We start from the raw sequence: 15,844 nt of genomic DNA on the forward strand, positions 1-15,844 counted from the left end.
TAACAATACGTATAATACACTGCAACATCGTCAGCTATCCCGTAACGACACGTATAATACACCGCAACACCGTCAGCTCTCCCGTAACGACACGTATAATACACCGCAACACCGTCAGCTCGCACCTAACGACACGTATAATACACCGCAACATCGTCAGCTCTCCCGTAACGACACGTATAATACACCGCAACACCGTCAGCTCTCCCGTAACAACACGTATAATACACTGCAACATCGTCAGCTCTCCCGTAACGACACGTATAATACACTGCAACACCGTCAGCTCTCACCTAACGACACGTATAATACACCGCAACACTGTCAGCTCTCCCGTAACGACACGTATAATACACCGCAACACCGTCAGCTCTCCCCTAACGCACAAGCACTTCACACCACACATCACTACCACACAACTGCATGAACATCTGCATTAGTCATGTAGCAGATAATTACTTCAAAGCGACTGACAGTGCATTGATTTGAATGTTTGATCTTTCTATTGATCGCTGTGGGGAAAACCCATTCTCTACATCAGACCCAGCCTTTCTCGTTAAGAGCTAACGGTAGCATGTGGTAGTAAGTGACCAGTAAGTGAACTCCTGTTCTCAGGCCAGTGCAATGGTGGAAGCATCTGGTGCCTGACATTCCTGACATACAGTACATGTCTGTGGACTCTGGGCAGGAAACAAGGAAAACAAACAAACAAAAATAACAATAAAGACTTTATTTTTGATTTGATTTTATCAGATGGGACTTGTTTGCTTAAGTAGCATTGGTTGTCACTTGAAAGATTGTACTAGATGAGCAGGGGGTTTGGGGCTGAATAATCACAGCAACCGAAAGTAAATGAACATGATTTACATTTTTCATTTAGAATATACAACGAGTAACCATTGATGTCTGCCTCAATGAAAAGAGCATAATACAAAGCAGGTGTTTTGTGCAACTCATGGACAGCCCCTGCATGTGTGATGGAATATAAACTAAAGGATGAATTCCAAATGTACAACAGGGAATTGTTTGATGTCTGTATGACCTAATGTGGCAGCTAGAAACAGACATGATCATAGTGACCTGATCTGAGTCCGGAGGGCACTAGCTAATTGGCTACAATTTGCCATGTGACTCATCATAACAGACTCACTGAAAAGTTATAAGGGAGATGGGGTACATGCACTGACCTCAAAAAAAGACTGGCTCGAGCAACCTGTTGTTCTCGTCCTCAAAATTGAAGTCAGCTGAGTGCCATATTGTGGGGATCACTTCAGCGCAACAACTTTGTATAGACAGTACTGAGCTCACGGAATGCAGTATTATGCCTTTGGCTGTAATAAGCAGAAAAAACTAGTTGGAGCAAGGAACGGGAAGAGGGGACAGCAAAGGCAGTGAAGATGAAGAATCAGAAATAAAAAAGTTTTTCGCTACGTACGTTTTTAAGCTTAGGCCTAGACCAACCAAAAGGGCATTACTGCACATTGAGAATATCGACACAACAACTCTTCTTCTTGCAAGGGGAATATATTTCAGATGAAAACATTACAGATACACAATAACACGCTAAAAGTGGTCAAAACAAGATGGCCGCCGCTGTGGTTTCACTTTTGAAACAACAGATGCTCGATCCAGTCTTTATTTGATATCAGTGGGCAAATGGAGTTTAACAAGCGTTTATTCCTTGCCCAACATACAGCAGATCTTACCAGCACAGGAACACTTTACCCATGGCATTCATTTACACGATCTTGAGAAGATAAAAACACACTGGAAAAATACAATTTTACATCCACCCAGTTCTTGAATGTTCAACTGAATGAAAACTACTGGCTGAGGTCTTGCTTGGGCTCTACAGCATTCACATGTGGAGAACAGCACGTAACATTTAGCCCCTTGTGAAGTTCACTTACTCACGTACTTTTTTCTGGTCTGAGCAATACAGAGTGCTACGATAAAGAAAGAGGAACTGCATGCCACTTCTGAGCTGTTAAAATGGGCGAAGTTCCCTCCAACCATGTCCAATCTGGCTTTGATAGACAAAACTCAGCATCCCTCCCCCATCCCCCGACAACAAAACCCTCAAAGTCAAAGAGTTCTGTTTGGGGGGGGGGGGGGGTCCAAGATGACAGTGAAGGCAGAGGGAAGGCTGCTTCCCAGATGGCCACAGATAGTAATCCTTCATCAGTCCCTCACGAGGCCTGACCATGAATCGGCATGCAGGATTCCCCATATGGTCAACACACAAAAGGTGGCCAACATATGCGCATGCAGACAATGGCTAACCTGGCACGGGGCCGACGGTACAGTAGACGTCTCTAAAATCATTCACATGTGGATGTTCTTCAGGGGTAAACTAGGCCGATTTGCCTTTGTTCTGACAACTTTCTCTTCTGCAGGGAGACAAGTGCTTCTTTAACTCCTTTACACTTCTTTGAAGAGCAGATTTAGAACATTCAAAAGCAGCATTGGGCTGAAAAAGCATGCAGCTGTACACAGCTGCCAGAGAGCTCAAGCCCTAATCATATCTGAGTAGGCATCTCAAAGATAACTGGCTGTGTCATGTGCTGGGATGAAATAGTTGTTAAACCCCTCAGTCACTGCTTCAGCATGGCCTGTCTCTAGTGGGGTGTCTACAAAAGTGATTCTGCCTGCCTCTAACATACAGTCCACTAGTGATGGCAGTATCAGCTCAGCTGTCAGCAGGCTTGATATATGCTATGGGAAGACTGGTGGTACAATAGAAGTGGATTGGAGAGAACATAAAGCTACTATCTGAGGGCTGGTGGGCAGAGGACATACACCAAAAGCATTTCATGAAGATCTAAGAATCGGCACACCTTTAAAATAAGCAAGCTCACATCCGTGAACCACAGCAGGAACCCAGCAATAACTGTAACAGGTGGCAATAGCAGCAAGACCTAAAATACTTCAAAGTGGCAAGTCAGTCTTAGGGAGATAATGTAATCTCATCCTGTATTATTGCCTTTTCTTTTCACTTTATCCAATTACTTCTTCTATTATTATTTAGATATTTATTGAATAAACAAGGTTGTTTTATCTTATCTCATTTTAATTAAATCATTAATGATTAATTGATTGATTAATTGATTCAGTAAAGACAGACATCTCTCAATTTTCATTGCAAGATTTTTTTGTGAGAACTACAGATCTTAAAACCTCCAACTAATGAGGAAAAAACTGCAGTGTGGAGGTCAGAGGGTCACATGAGTGGGCTGGAGGGAGTTGGGTAAATCAATCTGGGACCTCAAATCAAGTCCTCATACGAAAGTCTTGCCACTTGGCAATGCCTCTGGGCTCCTATCTAAATGAGAGACTCATAACACCAGAGTTATGGTCAGACATAGCTGTACATAGCTGGAAAAACTCTTTAAAACTGACATAAACAACGTTTCAATAGTCCCTAAAATAAGGCCAAAACAGACTTTATTTTTCAGGTTGATTTGCTTACTGCACATGCGCCAAATTTTACTGTGTGGCTATTGTTACAGTAATGGTGGAAATAAACAGACTGTTCAGATGAGACAAAACGTCAGGTTATTTATTCATCTGCCCTATGTCGTGTTATGGACTCCCCAATTCTGCCCTATGTCGTGTTATGGACTCTCCCATTCATTTTCCCCTCAGTGAGTTGCCTCCTCCCTTATCATGTCTCTGCTGGGACTACAGGCGCCAAGGCAGTGTGGGGCAGGTGCTGATGCTCTGTAGGTGCACCAGGGGGCTGTGGCGCCAAGAGCGAGCAGCTGACACAGACACAGAGACGGCCCACGCTCCTCTTTCAAGGGGGAGCCCACTGAAGCACTTCCAGCTATTCACCTCCCAGTGACTTTTACACGCTCAGGCATGGAACTCGATCACAACTGCCTTTAAAGCACCAGAGACAGCTGGCTATTCAAATTCTGCTTATTAAAATGGTCTAGAGGTAAAATTGCTCCGTGTGCCAAGAGTCTAAAATGGGAGACCAAATGAAAAAGCTTCCGAATTGAAAGGTCATATGATTAGGTCACGGGTCTTAACATACATGTAACCAACAACCATTCATCAACTCACTGACAGTTCCTGAAATTAGTTTGTGAAATTCATCTGTAAATATGGCTACATTTAATTAGTGAAAGCCTCGTTTGTAACCAACCACCAATGCTTAAACAAGGTGCTAATGTATGTCATCCACCCTCCCAAATGTGGTGAACAAAACAAACAAATGCTGTCTCCAGACTCTAAACTGTATAACCACCAGACATAATAAAACAATGGGGACATTAAAAGAGGCCTTCCCCGACGTGAACTCATTGAGGTCTGTCAATATCCACGTTCTATTCCTGTCGGCGGTGTCTGGTTATTTAAGGCAAGGGTTGTTGCCTGGCAACAGGGCTACGAGCAGTGCATGGCCAATGAGGAGGCAGAGGATGAGCTTCACCCCCCCCACCCCGCCTTCCCCACGTAAATCACAGCCAGACAGCACAAGCCTACCTTACCACAGCCCACACCCACCATGTTGACCACTGCTGACCACAACCCTGTTTACACCCCGGAGGGACGCGCAGAGCGCCAACAACAAGACCGAAGTCCCAGGTTTGGAAACAAAGAGGGTCTGAACGGAGGGCATTAGACAAGTGGGACAGGGAGGGAGGTATAGGGACACAGAGGCTATTGTGACAGGAGAGGCTACTGAGACAGAGGGTAAGGCTGTGAGACAAAGATAGAAGTTGGATGGAGGGAAGGATGTCGTGAATGAGGGTCTGGGACGGAGGAGACGGTGCTGAAGCAGGACATGAGGTGTTCAGGTGGTGGTGGTGACAGCGAGGTCCTGGGAGGGGAAACGAAGTGATGAGAGGAGGGATCACGTGCAGAGTAAGGGGTAGAGATGTGTGAGGGGTGCTGAAGTAGAGGTAGCAGTGCAGTGTGAGTGAGTTACAGTGGCTAAAGGTGTGATAGAGGAGGACCTTCTGTGATGGCTGACAGAGAGTTGAAACAGAGACGCTGACGCAGAAAATGCGGTTTTTCATCAGGAAACCACTGAGACTAAATATTGCCTCTCAAGGCAACGCCCGTAATAACCCAGGTGTATCTCCTTTTCAATGGCACTGAGGCCAACAAGTTATCAGTCTCACTCAATCACATAAATCGAAAGGGTGCGCACCCTTTTGTTTTTATATCCGTGTCCTGAACATACTTCACACACTGACAGCCGAGGTCTGAATGTTACATTGATGGTAGCCTCCATGACCTTATATCGTCATCAAATTAATTGATTCTGGGCATTAATAGCTCTTTCACCGAGCCATTTCTGTTCCTCGTTTAATACTATACCTGACCTTCTCATCCTGATAAAGAAGCAGAGGTCAGTGATAGCCAGACAGCCCTCCATAGGACAGCATGGCAGCCACAACCAGGATAGTGTGTTCAATGAACCATTGTAATGACAATGTCAGTACTGTTCTTCATTTTTCATGTACTGTGGGCAATGATGCGACACCATGTACAGAGAACTCATGGGATCATCTAAGCGCTTTCAAGGAAACTTGCAACAACAGTGTTATGTTTCACATCCCCTGACATCTGTCCAGAAGGGCTTCTTAACTTCCTGTTAGCTTGCTACACACAGACCTTCTCATTGATACTGTGCTTGCTGGGTTGGAACTGTGGTTTTATAGACAAGCTGTTTATCGGTCATGTTCCGCGGTCAGTCGGAGCACAATCAAACTGCAGTGGCAACCCACATTGTAAACTGGAGCACGAGAGGCACTGACGCTTAACATCACTACACAGTAACAAAATAATGTCTTATTCATACAAAAAGGGAATTCCCTCCAGAACATGCTGCTGGACACACTGTATTCAAAGCACATTGTGAAGTGCTTTTTGAGAAGCAGTTTGTATAGTGCCATCCTTATGGTACTCTGATCTGACAAGACTTGAACTAAAGGAAAAAAAACAGAGCAGCAACTCTGTCTTCAACTTCAGAATTGCGCCTCATAAAAACATTACTGAAAAATTGTACTGATTAAACATAACTGATGTAATGTAATTAAGGATAGGAAAGCTATCTTTTTAAAGCATAGTGTTATTAATGTGCATTGAACCAATTAAAACACAATAAGGGGACATCTTAATTTGCTTTCAGCGTCGATGACATGGCGTTAAAATTTCTAAATTCTTTGATATTCTAGGCATTTGATTCATAATTACTTGGTCTATTAAATGGTTCGGCTTATCCAACCCCTACAATTAACACAACTAGTTAATATTACTTTCATGGAGCAACTTTTCCACTATTGACAACAAATGGAGAAAGCTAGGATTGACATCTGCATTCCTCAGGTCATGAGCAGCCACAGGCCCTTGGGCATGTGTCTTTCTTTTCCTTACCATTCTATTGCTGGCGGGGTCACAGGTGTACTCTGAGCTTTTGAAGATGGTTGCGTTGGCAGTGCTTGTGACGGAGTTGGACGGCATTGTCATGGAGAATGACAAAGTAACTTCAATAATAAAAAAAAGATATCAAAATAAAGTTAAAAAAACTAAATGAGAGGTCTAAAAGCTGATAATCCTTCTTCTGTCAGATCCCCTGTAAATATAAGCAAAATATTGCACAATCAATAAGTTGTTGGCCCACATAATTCCAATAATGAAAAACTTAAAATTGCATTACAACGCATAACGCATGTATTATTATATTCTAACAGTATGTTTGCGGGAGAGGGTAAACCACCTATGGAGCACTGCGCAATAGGCCTACACCTTTTCTGCGTAGGCCTCTTCCGTAAAACATTTTTTTTGAGAAGGTGCATTTGTGTAAGCTCATGACTTATTAACTAGCTAAATCAAGTTGGCAATCATTCAAAATATTAATTCAGTTATTTATTATTAAAATTTTAAATGATCAATCTCCGTAATGACATGTCCCCTTAATTAAGAGAACCTTGAAATGCATGCACATGTTCATACCGCTGGTTAACATATAGACTGCTGTTTTTGACGGAGGGTCGAATTGTTGGATTGAAAATGTTTGCGCGCCCTTACTATACTGTAGCAGGTAGGCTAAATGTGCAGGATTCACAGTTATCTGCACCTCACCTTTCTGTCATCAAGGGTCAGGTAAATGTCGCGAATAAGGTACCATATAGGTATCTAGGACGAGGAAATCTAACGCTCTCCGTCTGGCCGATACCACCATTAGCTTTTCTTGAGAGCGCTTTAAAGACAACTTTTGTTCGTTTTTCATTGACAACTGAATAAGCTCTTGAGTGGAGACCCTGCTTTAGGCCGAGTCCATTTGGAGTAAAAATACGCTCTTTTATGGTCCGCATGCAACCCATAGAGGTAGTGCGATCGTTGATTTGGTGCTACACGTATGGTCATCAAGTTCAAGTGCATATCGCAATGTCTAAAGCCCACATCTGCAAAAGCACGAAAACGCCTGGCTGTCCCTCCACCATCGACTACACTTCTTCTCTTTAACATGGCCTCCATTCACGCCCGGTAACAGGTAACCACGCATAGCGGATAATTCTGACTACGGGAAATGCTTTTTAAATAAGTGGATCACAGCGTTAATTACCCTTTTCGCCAAGTCCCAGGCCTGACCCTTTTTGTTTCCGCAGGCTCCCGGATCCTCCTTCGGCTTCTCTCCCCGTCCTCCACCTCCCCAGCCGGCGAGCCCTCCTCCAGATGCTCCGCTCACACTGCAGAGGCCAGCGGATTTCACATGCCTCTGCAAGGTCCTAAAGCTAATCGTGTTTCGCACTTTGTACTCCGTAACCCCGTGGCTCATTGATACATCGGTAGTGAAACAAACTACCTTCTCAGTTGTTTTCGTTTCATGTATAAATGAGAAGTTGTCTGCATTAACCAAAGAGATTTATTTGCAGGCTGTCAAGTTAATCGTTCAAAATTCAAAAATCCCTTTGTCTAAGTAGGCCTATGCTGTTCATATTCTGCATATGCTAAAGCTAGGCCTATTGATTTAATATCCTCCCCTCAGTCAATATTTATATCATATATTAAGGCACAGTTAATAGCTTCATTAATATATGTATATATCTTAAATTATGATAGATAGCTGAACTGACTCAGTGTTTGCAATGTGGAGGTCATGTGTTCAGCTTCTTGTAAAAGAGGTGTTGGTAGAATGATAAGATGTACAGTACATTCTTAGGGACACAAGTGTCGGATAAGGGGCCTCAGTAGTAATTCAAAATTTAGTGACAACATAAGTGGTAAGACAAACCCTTTTCCTCTTGATTCTTGGGCTGCATTACATAACTCAGTTTCATCAAAGACAGCACCACTAGAGGGACACATTTCCCTTCTCTGCTGAAAACCTTCACGCTTCTGCATGGTGGCAAACAGGAGAATAGTAGGCCATCGGGCTTCACTGATCCGGAAGGTTCCTTAGAACCAACAGAGGAGCACAATGCTCATGGAGTCTCCCTCTTGCAGTGGGTCAACTAGGGACATCTGGTACACGGGGACACACACACACACACACACACACACACACACACACTAGTAGGACTGAGAACACACACAAACATACTGTAGACAGACGGTATAGAGCATTTAAAACATTTACTAGTTCAGTCTTCCTGACTTTGTATTGGTAATGATAGTGTTTATAATTTCACACACGATGGTCACTGCAACATCTAAACATACACACACTCATACAAACACACACAAACTGAGTAAAGCCAGGTACCTGGTTATGATTGTCTTCAAGGGACCGCTGCACAGGTTCCTGCTTTTTAGTGCTTAGACCCAGTTTACCTTTTCAAGAACTTTAACCATTAATAAACAGTTGAGTAATCCATCTTCCTGGACATCTGTCCTGAAGAAGACTGGCATACTACATGACCCAGGATAACACTATTATGTCAATTACACAAAATCAATGCATCCATGTCAATTCTGAGCATCTTTTAATATATTTCACATTTTATGAATTTACAAAAGACTTACATAAGGTGACAAACCATGGTTGTAAAAATGACATACGGAACCATAATCAACAACATTTAGTTTTAGCAGCAAAACCTTAAAAAGCAAAATGATTCAGCTTTGGCCAGTGTGGACTACCTGCACACGTTGGCATGGATTGCAACTGAACATGACAGCATAGACGTCTTTGCACTCCGTGTGTATACTTACATAAAGAGGCAAAGTTATGGAGTACATTAGATATTTCTGGGATCTGCTGTGATTGTTCTGTCAAGCGGAGTAGTCAATCATACACATGTTAGTGCTGGTGGTCTACTGACTCTTTTAAAGCAAATTAAAAGCACAAGCAATAAAAAAAATATGCTGCTATGCACATACAGTATATACTTAACTGCACACACATCAACCAACCACACACACACATGCGCGCACACACACACACACACACACACACACAAAACAAACAAAATATAGACTTGACACAAGCAAAGGTTTACAAATCTTTTGGCACAAATGTAAAAGGCAGAACAGTTAACCAATGATGTCCAGAAGGACAAATGAACACAGATCAACAGATGCTTGCATTCCTAGAGACCAAAGTACAAAAATTCCTAACTAAAGGTCGCGCAGTTGATGCACAGCAATGCTTTACACAGCTCACTGTCCTCTACAGATAGCACACAATTACATTGGAGTATTGCATTCATACCTTTAGCCAAGGCCTGGCGTTAGACCTTCTTGTGTTTTTATAGTTAATTCCCCCCCCCATGTGATACACTTAGCTTTTAGCTCTATGAACGTACAGTGATGTGGTTCTCTTTTTAATGCGCTTTGAAACACATCTTTTACAAATCCAGCTCTAGCAAGTTCAGGTGCCCCAACCCTCCCCCCAAAACAACAGAAAACCTCATCTTTGCTTTGAAATATACAACTATTTGGAATAAACATCGGAATGAAAAAGAGATTGCAGAGAGAAATATTTCACACGCTATGGAATAGAAAGGCCGGGCATTTTTCTTTCTTTTTTTTTTACATGCTTTTGTTCAGGCCTGTACATTAAGCTCCAACAATCAAACATTGCACAAACCTCAGCAAAGGAATTCAAATCATGAATCATAATTAGCTGCCAAATGATTTTTTTTTTTTTTAGAAACGACATTCACAACGATCTCTGCATTTACAAATGGATATGGAAACTCAATATGTGGCCAGTATCTAAAATAATGCTTTTTCATAATCACTTCTGCACCTCGAGGCTATACTGATACTATAAGGATAGTGTCATCCACTGTGGGGGTTCTCTCTCCGTTTTCTCCATCCTGCTCTGAGATCTAAATATTTCTGACTTTATCATCAGCCTCCTGCTCAAGCAAGCAGTGGAGGTTGGTATAGGTGATATAGGCAACTGCCCACGGCGTAATGCAATGGGGTGGGGCGGGTGTGGATAATAAAGGGAACCACAGGGGGAGGGGAACCACAGGGGGAGGGGGAACACAATTCTGTATGCACCTATGGCACCCATGTGAGGCACAATAGCCACTGATGCAATGGCTTCACACTGTCTTCTCAACCACACCAATCAGGTCTCCTCCCTCCTTTTTGAGCCCTTCAGCACTAACCAATCGCCATCTAGCACAATGTTTTTATGACCTGCGCTGCCCTTTGACCCTGCTGCGGGTGCATCTGGAGTCCATTAAGCCCATTAGTTCACGAGCACGACTACAGCCCCCCATAATGCTCTCCAGAGTCCCTGAGCACCAATTAATTAAACTCAGACAATTATATGACTTTCCATTTAATGAAGGAAAGCCCTTCAAATGAACAAAAAAAAAGAGAAACACAATTTATTCAAACCAGTAACACCTGGGAGCGCCCTAAAGTTATGCCTTCTAATCTCCCGCTTCTGATGGCAGTAAAGAAAACGACAACACACACACACACACAGACACACAGACACACACACACACACACACACACACACACACAAAGCAGGCCAGTTTGGCATCACATGAAGAACACCCTCTCAAAACCGCTCTCCCTCTAGCAGAAAAAGTACGCAGTGAGTTTAGCAGCAGTGTAAATACACACAAATAAATAAACAACTAGATAAATAAATAAATAAACAACTTAATTAATTAAAACCGAAACAGCAGGAGTCTGACTTTCTCCCCCTAGGCAAATCCACCCCTTGCAGCCAACCCTGAGCTGCTGTACCCCCCCCCCCCCCCCCCTTAAGACATGCACCCCACCATACCCCCCCTTAAGTCACAGAGCTCAGGCTGTCGTTACACTCTCTTACTGGGAACATCCGGCAGAATATTTGTCCTTTAAGTGCCTGTGGTTGCCATTTGTATTTGAAGGGTAGTGAAAGCATGTTTGACCATGAAACAGTAGAGCAGTATGGGATTACTGGGTGAGGATCAATGTGTGCATGTGCTTTTTTATTTGTGTGTGTGTATGTGTGTGTGTATGGGCATGTGCTTTTGTATTTGTGTGTGTGTGTTTTTCCCTAAGGTGTGGGGAACTAAGAAAAAATACTGATGGGACTATCCACACAGATAACATTGAACTCATGTTATATAGTCATGGATTGTCTGTGATGTGAAAGAATATGTATTTTGTTAGGAAGAACCATCCTATATAATGTAAACTCCATTTGAACCTGTGGTATCAAGGGCTTTACTTCATAGGCATCATCTCTCCACGCGCAACCATGACTGATGACTAATGTTGATTAAAAGGATGCGCATGCTCTATACACAATGTTCTCGGAGATCTCCGAATCTGGAGAGGTCTTGGAGCAGTTGTGTACCTTATCCCCTTTCATTCTATCGTGCCGATCACGGCATTAGATATAAGTATATCAATATGAAATCAGACTTCCTGTTATGCCATTTAATAAAACACACCTGCAGTGGAAGGGAAACACTCTGCCTGTGTGTCTGTGTGTGTGTGTGTGTGTGTGTGTGTGTGTGTGTGTGTGCATGCCTATGTGTGTTTGTGTGAATACAGTATGATTATATCTTGCCGTCTGTAGTCTATGAAGATGAGAAGCAGAGTAAGCCATTCCCATGTGAGTGAACTGTACTCCAGCCTGGAGCAGGAAGGTGCAGGTGTGCGTCCGTGAGAGAACACTTCCTGCCCGGCTGGTGAGGGTACCAGTCCTGACTCACACAGCGGAGACCCCAGTAGCTTGAACAGCATGCAGTATTCTGGGAGCTCGTGCCAGGGCAGGGTTGTTGATGTTGCTGGCTCTTTTTCTCTTTTCTTTTCTTTTTTTCTTTTTTTTTGCGAATGCATCCGGATGGTGCGAATGATGGCCGGTGGTCGTGTTCCCATGATGCATTTCACTGTGGTGGAAGAAGTGGCACATGAGGTGTGCTGTCAGAAGGGTTTAACGTTTTTGACTGAACAGTGCAAAGGCACACACTACGCATCTCTTCCCACTTGAACACATGGACCATTCGAAGCACTGCAAATCACTCACAACTAACACACACATGGAGGTGGGTGGGAGAACTAGAATACTAACAGGTAAGAAAAGAAGCATGAAAGGGCACAGCAGAGAGTAGTACACTTACCCGATGTCAGCTCCTTTTATTCTGTAACAGCTAGAAGATTGGGAAGACTGAGTTAGATTTTCACCCTGAAGTGCAGGGAGGCATACTTTTCATTAAAGATTAATTCTATTCTTTAATAAATCATTAACGGTGGCGATTGGTGTCTCTGAAGTGTGCTTCAAGAAAATTAAGCTTACAGCGAAAAATGTTCTAAATCACCACAATGGCAATGAAGAGGCTCTTGATCCTTATTAATATAGCAGCCCTTACGCAAGACACACCGTTACCACTGCATAATCTGTAATAGTTATTGGAGATTCTCTCACATGTGGGACGTAGTAATCAAACGATCCATCAGTCTGGAAAATGGCTTTGACATGGGGCTTAATTGAACTGAGAGGATGAGAGAGGCAGGATTTTACCTTTGTCTCGTCCATTCCTCAGATTCTCCTCCTCTTCCCCCAGCCTGTCGTCCACTAGAAGTGTCCAGAGACACAGGAGCATTAGTCAGTGGTCAGACAGTCAGTGGTCAGAGACACAGGAGCATTAGTCAGTGGTCAGACAGTCAGTGTCCAGAGACACAGGAGCATTAGTCAGTGGTCACAGACACAGGAGCATTAGTCAGTGGTCAGAGACACAGGAGCATTAGTCAGTGGTCAGACAGTCAGTGGTCAGAGACACAGGAGCATTAGTCAGTGGTCAGACAGTCAGTGGTCAGAGACACAGGAGCATTGGTCAGTGGTCAGAGACACAGGAGCATTAGTCAGTGGTCAGACAGTCAGTGGTCAGAGACACAGGAGCATTAGTCAGTGGTCAGACAGTCAGTGTCCAGAGACACAGGAGCATTGGTCAGTGGTCAGACAGTCAGTGGTCAGAGACACAGGAGCATTAGTCAGTGGTCAGAGACACAGGAGCATTAGTCAGTGGTCAGACAGTCAGTGGTCAGAGACACAGGAGCATTAGTCAGTGGTCACAGACACAGGAGCATTAGTCAGTGGTCAGACAGTCAGTGGTCAGAGACACAGGAGCATTAGTCAGTGGTCAGAGACACAGGAGCATTAGTCAGTGGTCACAGACACAGGAGCATTAGTCAGTGGTCAGACAGTCAGTGGTCAGAGACACAGGAGCATTAGTCAGTGGTCACAGACACAGGAGCATTAGTCAGTGGTCAGACAGTCAGTGGTCAGAGACACAGGAGCATTAGTCAGTGGTCAGAGACACAGGAGCATTAGTCAGTGGTCACAGACACAGGAGCATTAGTCAGTGGTCAGAGACACAGGAGCATTGGTCAGTGGTCAGACAGTCAGTGGGCATCGGGTATGAGACGTGTTCTGTGGACTTAAGGGGGAGGTACCTGAGTGCAGCTCCTTCACCAGAGAGGACATTGTGTTTGTGATGGAGTCAGCAGCAACCAGGAGGTCATTACGAAGATTCCTTGGAACACCTGAAAGACAGAACACAACGACACCATTAAACAGACCTTCACTAAACCACACTGAAGTTGTGAAAAATAAGTCAGCTTTGTCAAATTATTCATTTTCATTCACTGAAAAGGTAAGTCCAGGTAAGTCCATACATTTTCATAATCAATAAGACTTAATAATCAATGTCAGTGATATTTAGGTAATATTCACTGCACAACTGGTAGATGCAAAGGTGGAGAGAGTAATAGCATTGTGGCACTAAACTGATAGCAGAATCAGCAACAGTAGCAATAGTAACCAATGTTCAGACAGCAAGGTAAGTGTGACTTACATAAAGGCAATTTTTACAAGTGTGCAATCTTTACAAGTGTGTAATTTACAGCAGTGATTAAGTGGCAGTGTTATGTGAAGTATCCTGTCAGAGGTAGTGTTTGTGTGTGTGTGTGTGTACGTGTGTGTGTGTGTGTGTGTGCGTCTGTGTGTGTGTGTGTATGTGTGTGTGTGTGTGTGTGTGTGTGTGTGTGTGTGTATGTGTGTGTGTGTGTGTGTGTGTGTGTGTACATCTAGGCCTGGACTGAAGGTGGAGGTGGGAGGTGGGAGGTGGGAGGTGGTCTCACCCTGAGAGAAGGCATCCAGCACGTCACCGCCCACACCTGCCAGGCAGTCCTGGGGGGTGTGCGTGGGCGTGGAGCCGGCCGATGTGGAGCGGATGGGCATGGGCATCGAGCAGCTGGCACTGTGGCTGGGCGAAGAGTGGGGCGAGCCTGACTGAGTCTTAGGGGGAGGGAAGGGAAGGGGGTGGTGGAGAGAGAGAGAGAGAGACCAGTGTCAACCACAGAGAGCTCACAAACAGAACCTCGTGACTCTCACAGAGAGAAGTGAAGAGAGGAGAGGAGAGGAGAGGAGAGGAGAGGAGAGGAGAGGAGAGGAGAGGAGTCAAGCAGCACACAATTTCTGATTCATGCCTGGCAGAGCTCCAGACTCCCAACAACAGAGGAGGACCTCTGATTCACTCAGCTAAACGCCATAAGCCCCCACAGGCTCCAAACAAGCAGTGTTCACACACAGACACGTCATTCTGTAAGACTATACCAGAACCCAGAACTCCAACAACAAAACAAGGTTCAAAAGCTCAAATAGGTTATGGATGACTCAAAATAGAAAACAGTGCTCAAGATGACCAAACTGAGGAAACGAACAAACAAGAAGACTCAAGAAGAATCAAGGACGATGGAACCCATGACTCACAGCGGCTTTGTCAGAGCACAAATATAAATCCTTTGCAACAGAAGACAGACAGACAGACAGACACGCCAACAAAGGAACCTTGAAGTCACATACAGCACTCTGTATTTGCACCACCCGCATGTACTGCACGCTGCACATCGCAGAAACAAATTCATGGACAGCAAACGCTCCGTCTACGCTTCAGGCCTCTGCGGTCACTGAGCGGTCCTAATGTGGAATCCTTTGTGGGCCCTTTTAAGAATGGTGTTTTTGTGCTTTTTGTCTATTAGCTTCTCTTTCCCCTTGAGTGGCCCTGGACCGACTGGACTTAAAAGCCCGGCGCGCGGAGACTCATGTGACTGGCTCCTGCCGGAGAGAGAGACACACACACACGCAGACAGAGGGGGCTGTGTTCCCGCCGCTGGGCCCCGTGCCCAGTGCCCTGGCGCCGCACCAGGCAGCAGATGGCAGGCCAGACGGCGGAGGCACGGAGCAGTGAGGTGGGCAGCTCGGCAGATGAAAGGAGCAGGTCTCCCGAGCCTGGCATGGAGAAGGGGGCAAGGGGAGGAGAGGAGATGGAGAGAAGATGGAGGAAGGGAGGGGATGGGATAGGAGGGGGGGGGCCTCTGTTGGTGATGGAGATGGAGGGGACTTGGCTTCCCACACCACAGAAGG

The 15,844-nt window shown here is 44.6% G+C and overlaps 2 protein-coding genes across 11 annotated transcripts in view; both read right to left on the reverse strand.

Annotated features, from left to right (window-relative positions):
- LOC105895721 (DNA (cytosine-5)-methyltransferase 3A-like) overlaps positions 1–7,701 on the reverse strand; it is a 40,030-nt gene extending 32,329 nt beyond the window's left edge. For all 5 annotated transcript variants that reach the window (XM_031579751.1, XM_031579749.1, XM_031579750.1 and 2 more), the window contains exons 1-2: positions 7,580–7,701; positions 6,388–6,586 (exon numbers count right to left, since the gene is read on the reverse strand). In XM_031579751.1, coding sequence (XP_031435611.1) covers positions 6,388–6,480 — 93 coding nt within the window. In that variant the 5' untranslated portion in view covers positions 6,481–6,586; positions 7,580–7,701. The remainder of the gene's footprint in view (positions 1–6,387; positions 6,587–7,579) is intronic.
- Positions 7,702–12,226: 4,525 nt separating this feature from the next.
- The window catches only part of dtnbb (dystrobrevin, beta b), a 26,795-nt gene continuing 23,177 nt past the window's right edge, over positions 12,227–15,844 (reverse strand). For all 6 annotated transcript variants that reach the window (XM_031581038.2, XM_031581036.2, XM_031581040.2 and 3 more), the window contains 5 exons: positions 14,560–14,716; positions 13,873–13,962; positions 12,941–12,994; positions 12,540–12,569; positions 12,227–12,308 (listed from right to left, as the gene is read on the reverse strand). In XM_031581038.2, coding sequence (XP_031436898.1) covers positions 12,556–12,569; positions 12,941–12,994; positions 13,873–13,962; positions 14,560–14,716 — 315 coding nt within the window. In that variant the 3' untranslated portion in view covers positions 12,227–12,308; positions 12,540–12,555. The remainder of the gene's footprint in view (positions 12,309–12,539; positions 12,570–12,940; positions 12,995–13,872; positions 13,963–14,559; positions 14,717–15,844) is intronic.

Source organism: Clupea harengus, chromosome 14 (assembly GCF_900700415.2).
Source record: "Clupea harengus chromosome 14, Ch_v2.0.2, whole genome shotgun sequence".
Classification (NCBI taxonomy): Eukaryota; Metazoa; Chordata; class Actinopteri; order Clupeiformes; family Clupeidae; genus Clupea; species Clupea harengus.